Source organism: Phalaenopsis equestris, unplaced genomic scaffold (assembly GCF_001263595.1).
Source record: "Phalaenopsis equestris unplaced genomic scaffold, ASM126359v1 Scaffold000224, whole genome shotgun sequence".
In the NCBI taxonomy this organism is placed as follows: Eukaryota; Viridiplantae; Streptophyta; class Magnoliopsida; order Asparagales; family Orchidaceae; genus Phalaenopsis; species Phalaenopsis equestris.
The window spans coordinates 6,774,860-6,786,336 of record NW_018164666.1 but is presented as its reverse complement, the minus strand read 5'-3'; the positions used below and the strand labels follow the sequence as shown (position 1 = coordinate 6,786,336).

The following is an 11,477-nucleotide window of genomic DNA, read 5'->3' as shown; positions in this document are numbered from 1 at the left end:
ATTTATCAGCTTCTGATGATTGAACTCATGACTTATGAATCTCCACCCATATATTTCAGTGGAGAAGTTGGCATGCACCTATTGTTACAGTGTAGATCTGCAATGCTTAATTTTTTATTTTGAATGAAAATTAATTGTTTCAGAGCGACTCAAATGGAGAATTGAAGGGGTTTTGATACGAGATGTTAAAGTGCAGCTGACCAAAAGTGCTGTCATGGGTGAAGAAATAGTGGTATGCTACTCTCACACATGCACAAAAGAACACCATCCATGTCCAAATATTCTTTTATCATGTCTACTTTTGAATCCATTATTCAAGGGCCCGATCTAGCTTCATTGGCTTTTATCACTTCATAGATAGCCACTTTGGTTAAAAGAAGCTTTTGAGGAAGGTGGGCGTGAGAGGCTAAAAGTTTTTTTAGGATTTGGGATTATGTTTTTGGCTTTTGTATATATGTATCTGGGTGTTGGTGTGTTGATAATAACATGATGAAATCGGCCTCTTTTCGACACGGTTGGTTTATTGCAATTGCTTTCGATTGAGATTGTCATGAAAGTAATAAGACGAACAACAAAACACTCAAATAAATTAACACACATTTTATCTAACTTCTGTAAGGAAAGTTATAGACAGAAAAGAGGAATTCAGTGCATAAAAAAAAGGAAATAAAAAGAAAATTTGAAGTGCAGAGTGATGGCTTTCTTAACGTAATCTTAATGGAGAAAAATTACATGTGTTCTCAGTATATACAAAGAACACATGCATATTAGACGTATGTGCATGCAAACACACATAAAAAATTTTGTGTTGGTCTGCATCGTAGATGTATGCGCGTGCAAACACACGTAAGGATCTACCGAAAATCAACAAAATTTTTTGGCATTATACTGGTTTCAAATATTGTGATCCCGACTAACAAAAACAATCACAAGCTATGTGTTGAGAATTTTATTGCAAAGAAAAAGCAATAATCGACGCAAATCTAGAAAGAAACACAGAGATTTAACGAGGTTCGACAAAGATGTCTACGTCATTGGTAGCAGAGCGGTGGGTTTTTCTTTCAATTTTAGAGAAAGAGTACAAGATGCCCTTAGGATTACAATAGCGTACAATATGTAATAACAAAATTACCCTTAGCGGGTGTTGCCCCCGCACCACAACCCACATGATGAAATTACCACGATTGGACAAATGCTTCTGCACCACTCCGCTCCGCTGGCTCGCTTCGTTCAGCTCCGGAATCTGTCCCTAATTTGATATATGTGTCATACCTAACACTATGAATAACAAGCGCATACACAAATAAATTTATCATATTTTAATTTCAATACAAGATTGCAAAACTTAGAAAAGAACAAGTTTTAAGAAAGAATTCTTCCTCTTTTCTTCTAAACTATAAAGGGGGAAAAAAAAAAAGAAAAAGGCAAAGAGGATTTGAAACAAAGCAGCAAAAAGATTTCATTACACAATACTTTTTTCTTAATTTTTTTGAAGATTTAATCTTTTGCAGAATATATATGTTTGGGCATATCCACACATGTGCTTGTTGCCAGACTCTCCCTAAGAGTGAGTGAAAGCTTTCACAGAAATCCAAACAGTCAAAAGAAAAAGAGAAATAAAAGGAAAAAAACTTATCAGCTTTGTTGTGCCACATTTTGATGAAAGCTCTTTGTATTTTGCATCCCAATCGCAACATACTTCTCTTTTGTAGATTGAAAGTACTCGCATCTCTGCTCTCACAAAGAGAAGTATAAGATTCTTACTTTTTATTGGAATTATTTGCAGTTTTTTTTTAATTTTATTGTAGTTATTTATCTGTGGTGGAGAATATTGTGGGTTGTTGATGATTGCATGTTGGTTTTCGTGGTATAGAGATGGGCAAAGTCTGCTCTCAGAGCAATAATGATAATAGATTGCTATGTTTTTGTGTCTGTACAACTGTGTGATGTCTTTTGCAGTCGTAAGCAAAAAAATTCCTTTTGTTATGGGATATAACATTTTATGCCCTTTACAATATATTATCATAATGTACGCATGATTTCTACTAATGTTTTAATTATTAATATATATATATATATATTATATATATTAGGTAGGTATTGATGAAAGCCTCAATATTTTGGTTTTTAATAAAATATTTTTTAATTTTGAAAAGGATTAATGTTCTGTGGCTAATTTAGAGTGAGTATGTGACTTTTGCTTATTCATGAGTATATATTGTTCAATGATTGAGTGAAATAAAAGCATACCAAAATGTACTAATCAAACATTAAAAAAAAAAAAAAATAAATAAATAAAAGTGATCCCAAACAAATCCTAAAATTATAGAGAGGGCTAAATAGTTGGGATAATTACAAGCATAACGCTTGAAACTTTGCTGTTTACAAAACTAACCTTATGGTCCTTTTTTTTTTAACTATCAAACTCATGTACGAATGCCACAATCAAACAATTGAGAATTTGTTAAAAATGAAAAATATGAATTGAGATTTTATCATGAATTTTTATATTTCAGTGAGAATTTAAAAAAAATAGATTAAAGATTGTCTAAGTTTTATAAATAATTAGATTAATACTTGATTTTGGTTAAAAAAAAAAAGAATCATAAGTAACTTCATCAAGTAAGATCTAGCAATGCTCGAGCTCAAGTAGTCAATTCAAAGGCTGAACAAAAAAAAAAATGACAAAAAAAAGGTTAATGTCATTTATTATTTTTAATTATCTAGGTTATATATAATGGCCACATCTTATTTTTAGTTTTAGTTTATATGTATGAAAATTTCTTGTTTCAGGAATTCATCCCAAGTAAATTTGCATTGGGACAGAGAGTACACAGAGACAATTACACATTTACCTTTTCTAGTTTGGTGCCAAAGGCATTAATGTCATGGAGTCCTCTATGAATTTGACTTTTCACCTCCTTGTCCTTTCACTTTCCTCCCTTCAGTTAAAACCACCAAGGAGCAAATATATTACACTACTCCCCCTCTAGATTTATATGATTAGGGCCGTCAAACAAGCTCGTTGTTCGTGAACAGCTCGTGTTCGGTTCGTCAATGAGTTCGTGTTCGGTTCGTTGGATAAATAAACGAGACAATTTTTTTTCATTCGGTTAGTTAAACGAACCAAACATGAACAATGATGCGTTCGTTCGTGTTCGAATCATTATTGTTTGAAATATAAAATAATTTAAAATAATTATATATAAAAAATTTATGATATTTAAAAAAATTAAATTTTATAAATTATAATATATAATAAATTAATAATAATAATATATTAATATACTATATTATTAATATACTAATATAGATATTATATATTTATATAATATAAGTTATATAATTAATAAAATATATTATTTATATATATTAATATTAGGGATGTCAAACTTGTTTGTCGTTCGCGAACAGCTCGTTTTCAGCTCGTGTTTGACTCGTTCGTTAAGAAAAGAGCACCTCGTTCGTTAAGAAAATAAGAAAAGAGCACGAACAGTGACTTCACAAACAATTTCAAACACGAGTTTATTTCAAACAAATTAAATTTTAAGCAAACCGAACACGAGCAGAAGCTCTGTTCGTTTACACCCCTATATATGATATTACACACAAGTTTTTCATGAATTATTTTAAAATTGTTGGTAAATTTATAAACATAACACCCAAAACATCGCTATTTATAAATCTAACACCCACTTTCGTCTATTTTTCAAATACTATCAAAATTCATCGCACAATAATTTATCCTCACAACATTCAAGTCCGATGGTCAAAGACAAGAACTGAAGGCAAGATGGGCACAAAAGCTGCGCATTGCACATAAATATTTTTTGTACACTATCATTTGAAACTTATTTATATTCCTGCGTGCTTCTGATCACAAGGAAGCTCCATCTTTTTGTCATTAGTGATTTATCAAAATCAACGCATGTGCCTCGCACGTGATTTCTGTTGCTGTTGGGACTGTTTGCCTGTGAGTGCTCAGCAGCGGTGTCCCTGACATAATTAGTTAAGGCATGATTATTATCTAATGGTAAAGATCTTTTTTTTTTAATTAAGATGATAATTAAACAGTGGATTAGCACGCAAACTCTTAGTTTAATTATGGGCCGTTGGACTTTCAAGCAATGGGAGTCATAAGTCGGTTTTGCCATACTTGTGTTTAGTGGGTCCGGCAATTGATTCAGTATTAAGAAATTGATTTATTTTGATTAAGAGATTGTCTCATTTAAGATAAATTTAGTACAGTTTAAAAATTGATTTATGGGTCATTAGTCATGCCTTTACAGTTCAAAATAATATGAAATTTCTCCATCAGCAGTTTCATTTTGCCTCTAGTTAGGAAGGGTGAAATCCTTGGCTTTAAAAGTTGAAAAATAGCTCCAAGTCAATAATTTACCATGCCACAAGTCCAATAATCCCAACTCAAAAGCATGATAAAAACGCAAGTTGTTTAGAGAGTAGGAATTGAAAAATCGAAGTAGAAAATGAAAAGAACACTGGAGATTTACGAGGTTCGGCAATTTGTGCCTACATCCTCGGGAGCAGAGCGGCGATTTCACTATCACAGAAAAGTTTAGTACATACCCATAGTACTACACATCATATATATAGATAAAACCCATAAGAAAATGACATAAATACCTCTGTACTGTACCACGGGGCCATTGCCCCCGCACCCCCAACACGCTTAACAAAACTCCCCCGATTCGCTCGCTCGCTCCGCTCCACTGGCTCGCTCTATTCCGCTCCAGCATCTGCCCCTTATCTGGTATATGAGCCATATCTAACAAGTTGATTATTTATTTTTAAATATTATTTTTATTCAAAATGGCACATTTATTTTTATACATTCACTCATAAAGAAAGTGGCATGCTTTTAGTTTTGAATAAGAGTATATATACTTCATAATAAAAAAAAAGAGCTGAACATATTTTATTTTTCTGCTAATCCAAATATTAGGCTTGAATTTGCAAATAATTACCTGATTTATGCTATGCATAATTAATTGGTGGATGGTCAAAGCTTTGATCCAGGATGTAATTAAACAATCAATATTTGCAATATATTCATCAGAATTTCAGCTCTTTAAACTAGAAATTATCCATGGCAACATAATTAAAATACATTAAATAAAAAAAGAGCTCATCAACAAAACAACAATGAGGCAGACACAGAAATAATATCATACTCGAAGTTATATTTCCTTAATTATTGAAATCAAATGATACAAACACACAGGAATTAAGACTCCAAAGTCCTCCTTTAAAGAAGAGTTTAGGCCAAAGTTTAGGCAAAATATGCCTGAATTTTGGACTGTCCTCACTATTGTGCCCCCACACAACTGGAGGAAGAAAATAGAAAAAAGAAAAGAATAAATAAAAGAAATGATAGTACAATATTTGAATAAATGAGTGGAAAATGTGGACTTATAAGCTTGACAAAATGACATAAAAAAAACTTCAGAAGCTGCCTTCTACCAACCCAAATTGATTGCCACTTTTTCACTCAATGGCCTAAATAAGACCCATCATCACTCATCTTTCATTCAGCCATCAATGCTCCTACATGTTTAATCCTCCCTCAACTTCCAACAAACACATAGGAATGGTGAGATCCCCCTCCTTTGGGAATCTAGAAGCCATTCATTCAAATGTACATGTTGACATAAACTTATTGGCTATAAGCAAAACACCACAAATAATAGAGCTTAGAGAAATAAAGCCATAAAAATAAAACAAATGAAATAAAATCAATCATCCACCAAACTCAACTCCTCCCACAAATACTATATTCTAATCTACTTCAAACTCCTCTAGAAAAATAATGAGGAATCCGCAACTATAATGAAGCTTTTTTTTTTATTATTAAATTTTATTCTTGCCAACATCTCCATCTCCATCATTCAGCTTCATGTTTTGTCTCCTTGTCTTCTCTCTTAGATAAGGAATTTTTGCTTAGCTTTCTTCTTTTGTTGGGTGAGCAAGAGAAGCAAGAAGATGAAGTGGTCTCAGAGCTGAAATTAATGAAAGTCGTCACTGGATGAGGAAGAATGAAGGGAGATCTTCTTCCCTTCGCTCCTTTTATAACAACTTGCTGCATGAATCTGTAGGAGTCAGTAATGCCTTCCTGGAGGATGAAGATGTAGTAGGATTGTGAGGTTCTCCAAGCACATAGGCTTGTTGCATCTATGATAGATTTGTATATTTATGAATTATTTGGGCTCATGATTTTTAATTATTATATTAGTTGAGCAGAAAATAGCACGGAACCAAATACTTTGTAGTTGACAACATTATTATTCTATTATTAATATTTTCTATAAAGAAAAGTTAAATGTGTAATATCAGACTATTATAATCTCATTGGTAAGTGTCTAATTTAGTTTGCTCATGAGCTAATGGGGGCTTGACGTAATAAAAAGCTAATAATAATAAAAATTTGAGTGGCTCCACCCCATCTTGTCAATTTATAGGGGCAACTCATTTAAAAAATCTTGATATAAAATACACTTAAAATATATTAAAATTTAAAAGTCGAGTAAAATGATAAAAAAATTACCTTTTAAACTAAAATACACATAAAATGTGTTAGAAGTGGTGAGTCTAAGTAAGAGATTAGTAAAATTATTTTTAAATTATCAAGAATGAGTGATTATAATTGTTATATATTGATTACTAAATAATACCACATCATTTTGAGCAATATAGCATGGAAACAAATTTTTTTTATTTGACAACATTGTAATTAGGTGAATAATTTGTTTTGTCCAAAAAGTTACTGATGTAATATCACATCAATTCAAATAATCTATAATAATCTAGCTTTCACTGGTAGGTGTGTGATTGACTCATGAGCTCTATAGTTGACTCATGATGCCAGTGAAAACTTGTCACGTGGCAAGTAGGCCCCCACTGTAATGCTCTGAATATGGGTGATTTTTAAATAATGTGGGGCCCACGTCTGGAGTCCAGACAGAAAAAATTTTCCTTGTAATGAATCAAATTTTGAGTCACACCAATCTGTCTTATCAACTTGTGTCTAAACTCATTACAAATGTTAATATAAAATTATTCAAAATATAATAAAATTTAAAGATCCAACAAAAAGGTCATTAAGATTACTCTTAAATAATCTCCTTCTTATCACCTGATTAAATTCTCATTTAATACATTTGAATTGACCATCTTCTCCCTTATACTTTAAACTCAAGTTAAAGGTTAAAAATAAAAGAATAAATACCATCTTAATTACCTTAGTAAGTCCACTGCACCATTTGACCGCTTGTCTGGGGTCAATGAAAGCCAGATCAGGAGCCTCATCAACTGCACACATGATGATAGCTGCAGCTATTGATGAAGGACAATGGTCCAAGAAATCAATATCTGCACCATAACACATACATATGTATATCTCCAATCAGATCCCAAAACCCATTTCATTTTCTCATATAAAATAACTACATTGATTCTATTCAGATACAAACATATATATATATATATATATATATATATATAATAAGTTATAAAAGAATTCATAAATTAGTACCATTTATTGCAGATAAAATTATCTGTGCAGCACTGGAAACCAAATCTGTTGCATACAGCCCACTTGGATCTACCTTGCTGGCAAAAAAATCAATGTAATTAAATGGAGTCACAGACCGCAGCCTCCACTTCAGTGCAGTTAGAACCAGCAGCTCCATCTTGCAGATTGTCCGAGGCTCAAATATGTATTTAGCTCCCTCAACCTGTATTTAATTCTATATTTCAATATCGACCATAATTAATGTGTCCATATTTGCAAATTAGTTGCGCATTTGGGCTTAAGAGTAAAAATCATTAACCTGCAGGTCAATCAGAGAGGGTACAATGGTTTCCTCCATTTTTGAAGCTAGAGACAAGCAGGCCACTGACAAAAGCTGCAGCGGCCATCCATTTGATTGCTGCTTCACGATATGGCAAGTCAGGGGTTAATTAATAATTAAACTAGTTTAATTATCTAAATATGATGTAAATTATAGGGCAAATATTATAGGTATCCTATGGTTGGCCGTTTCATTACCAACTATACATAAACTGTCTTAGATGTATGAATATGTAAGGATGCGGAAAATAGAGGAGCAAATTGTAAAAGAGGAGCGCACCGGCAAACGGTGGGCGGATAGGAAGCGATCCATATAGTTAACGGCGAGATACGCCGTCAATGGCTGGAAGTTGTAGTACGCGTGCACCTGCCGCAAAAGAACAAAAAGTAAAAAGAGGTTAATTACGGCATTATTTTTTGCACCCGGTTTAATAAACAACACCTTTGGGTTTTTTTTAAAAATTATTTTTTATATCTCGAATCTAATAAATTCATTTGATTTCTGGAGCACGTGAAAGGCATATTTAAAAAAATGAATAAATAAAGGAAAAAAATAGAAATAATAAAGATTTTTGCGATAAAATATTGAAATATTAAAATATTAAAATGTAATTAAAAGAATAATTTTTATATAAAATTGACGTATCAAATTTCTAAAATCATTATTTAAAAAATTAATTATTATAGATATCCTCCTTAATTTCTATTTTTTTTTTTGGGAAGTATGTTTTTTAAGTAAATAGAGTTTAATTAGAATTACTCTCAGAACTAACAACTCACATATAAGTATGTAATAATCCAATATATGATATTTATTTTTTTTTCAAATAAATAGAGCATATACTTGTTATGAAAATTTAATTGGAATAACTCTTAGAACTAATGACTTTACAAAGCTAATATTTAACATTTTCTATTTATTTATATAGCATTTTAATTTCCAAAATTATGTCAAAATATATTATGAAAAAGTGCATTTTATTTTGCAAACTAAAGCTCTTTTTTGAAAAAAATTATGACATCTGAATTTTGGAAGCTGTTCGTAAGTTACGTTTAGACAAATGATACGATCGACCGAATAGAGCGGAGGAGAATTAAAAAACCGACTCTAGCGTATCGTGTCTGTTGTTATGATTACACATTTATAAAATGCTTCTCTATTTTTAATAAATAGAAAATAAATTAATTTATATAAAAGGAGTGAACAATCTCCATGTAAAATCATTTTAATAATGATGGCCTAATGAAGGAAGGAACTTGCACGCCTTTTATCAAGCCATCCTTTGAAGACTTTTTCACCCCATTGTTATAATTGAAGTTAGGTGACGAAATACATTTCCCCTTCACTAAAAAGAGAGAAAAAAACAACTAAGAAGTTCAATCCTAAGAATCATAGCATAAAAAGCGTAATTGCCATTATATTTAAATTTTATATTAGCCATTTTACAATATCTTCTTAAACTTTTCTTCTTTAAAATTTCAAATTATTTTCTTAAAAAAATATCTACGCATACTGAGTAGTTTAAAACAACTTTATAAGGACAGAATGGGAAAAGTAAAATTTAAAATAATAATAATATTTGATGTTATATAGAGGTTACATGGAGGTTATATGTATGTTATATATGGATTATATGGATGGTACAAGGATATAATGTGAATATAATGCCGTTATATCACTCATATAATCTTCGTTATGTACCCAACGCTGCGTGTACGCAAATTTTTCTCCGCACATTGAAATTTTACTTTTCCCATTCTGTCCTTATAAAGTTAGAAAAATTCTTTTACCATGGAGCTATAGAAAAAAACTTTTGAACTTATTTTCATATCTCGAACTAATATTTCATATTTAAGTTAATGACACTCAAATATTTAATGTCATATCCAATATTATTATTTTTTTCAATTTTTTTAAAAGTTGAAAATTCTTTTTATGCATAAAATTATGACTTTAAAGTGTCATAAATATAAATATCAAATTTTAAATGTTAAATATCTAAATACATATGAATTGTTAAGAAAACAAAAAAAAAAAATAAATATGGGGAACTTACATACATAGCACATAATTCTTATGTATTGACATATCTCACCCCTAACTTTTATATTTATAGCACTACTAACACATTTTGAAGGTAAAATAAACATTTTCATCCATAAATTTAAATCACCAAAATGTTATATATCCAAAAAAAAATGAAACTTTATGCGTGAGATATGTAAATACATCGGAATTGTGTGCCGTTAATCCCATGGTAAACACATTCACCTGAAGAATCCAAGCCACAGCAAGCTCCCGAGCAGCGGGATCGATCGACCTCGACCGGAGCCTGGCCGGATAATCCACCGCCGGCGAGTACTCCGCCTCCCCTTCCACGAACACAGCAATCGACTCATCGGAGTCGTTCGGAAACTCTGAGACCGCGCTGGTGGCTGGAGACCCCACCGGCAGCCCGTCGAGCTCATCGGCGTCTTCCTTGCAGAGGAGGTCGCCCCACGAGGCGGTGTCGCGTGCTAAGGAGAGCTCCATTGAGGATGTATTTGTGGGAGGAATTGGCTCGCCGGAGATCCGGCTTCATTTGGTCCCCATTGCCGGAGGTAGTGTAGAGGGGAGAGTGGAATGGGAAGGAGGGTTTGGGTATTTAGTGAAGTTTGCAGGGCACTTGGTAAGGAAATGGGGCCTTCAAATAATTTGGGGGGAAACCGACATTTTATATTTTAGGGAAGGTGAAATTTGTAAAAGTCTAATTTTATTTTAAGTATTTGTAAATATATTAGATTTATTATTTATATAAAAAAATTGTACATTTTAGAGGATCAATCATCCCCCGTCGCTTTAAATAAGGGAAATGATTTGTGTTAGAAAGCTGAATGCTCATGAGATGCATTTTAAAATTAGTACATATTATATTTTTAAAAAATAAATTAAATGAATGTAAAATTTCCTAATCAAACTTTTATTAAAATATTTTGGTTAGAAATTTTTTGTAGATCATCATCTATATAATATATGTTTATCAAGGGAAGTTGATCACCAAGTGAAATTTTATAGTTGTTATTATTAATTTTACCATATCAATTTAGATTAATAGAGCAAATCATCATTATCACTTGATAGATAATTGTTGAATTTTTTTAGTGCGCGAGATTCAATATAATTCGTGAAGTCATACAATCGGTGAGAGATCTTGAATAAGGAGTGAGGAGAAGCTAGGAGACTTTTAGAGAGTTTTTTTAGGGTGTAGGATTGAGAGAGAGAGCCAAAGAGGTCCCCCTCATCCCTTCTTATTTATATACTGAGAAAGGTGTATATGATCCAACGTAGGGGTCTAGTGAATAAAACATTAAACTAGGTAATATATTATGTTAATACGAAGCCTAAGTAGCCACGTTGTCGACAAAAGTATTGGTATTGATTGTCATACTAATAAAAAATAATAGTATATATACCGACAGATGAAAATTCTATTCATTTTGTTTCGAAGAGCTGTCGATTGAGTTTGATGGTGTAGTCAGGTAGTTGTTAGTGAGTTTAGTGAAAATGTTCAATCAGCTTGTACAAGTATGGAATAAGAACTCTGGCAATGTATATGTAGGCGAGTTTAAG

The 11,477-nt window shown here is 31.9% G+C and overlaps 1 protein-coding gene across 2 annotated transcripts; it reads right to left on the bottom strand.

Annotated features, from left to right (window-relative positions):
• Positions 1-3,935: 3,935 nt before the first annotated feature.
• Positions 3,936-10,539, bottom strand: LOC110023394 (cyclin-D2-1-like). Of its 2 annotated transcripts, XM_020722798.1 has the most exons (7): positions 10,140-10,539; positions 8,148-8,234; positions 7,848-7,946; positions 7,550-7,751; positions 7,256-7,386; positions 4,645-4,768; positions 3,936-3,996 (listed from the first exon to the last, which is right to left on the bottom strand). In XM_020722798.1, the coding sequence occupies exons 1-6, from the start codon at positions 10,398-10,400 to the stop codon at positions 4,691-4,693; spliced, it is 858 nt and encodes a 285-aa protein (XP_020578457.1). In that variant the 5' UTR covers positions 10,401-10,539; the 3' UTR covers positions 3,936-3,996; positions 4,645-4,690. The 2 variants fall into 2 exon arrangements, with proteins under 2 accessions (XP_020578457.1, XP_020578456.1); XM_020722797.1 differs by lacking the exons at positions 3,936-3,996; positions 4,645-4,768 and adding an exon at positions 5,326-6,130.
• Positions 10,540-11,477: the final 938 nt, after the last annotated feature.

What these genes read in the sequence shown, in the direction of transcription:
- LOC110023394 (XM_020722797.1), bottom strand. Translation starts at nt 10,400, where the DNA reads ATGGAGCTCTCCTTAGCACGCGACACCGCCTCGTGGGGCGACCTCCTC. An exon ending in TATCCGCCCACCGTTTGCCG is followed by an intron (nt 7,947 to 8,147) that starts GTGCGCTCCTCT and finishes ATCGTGAAGCAG; the next exon opens with CAATCAAATGGATGGCCGCT. An exon ending in GGTGCAGTGGACTTACTAAG is followed by an intron (nt 6,131 to 7,255) that starts GTAATTAAGATG and finishes TTCATCCTCCAG; the next exon opens with GAAGGCATTACTGACTCCTA.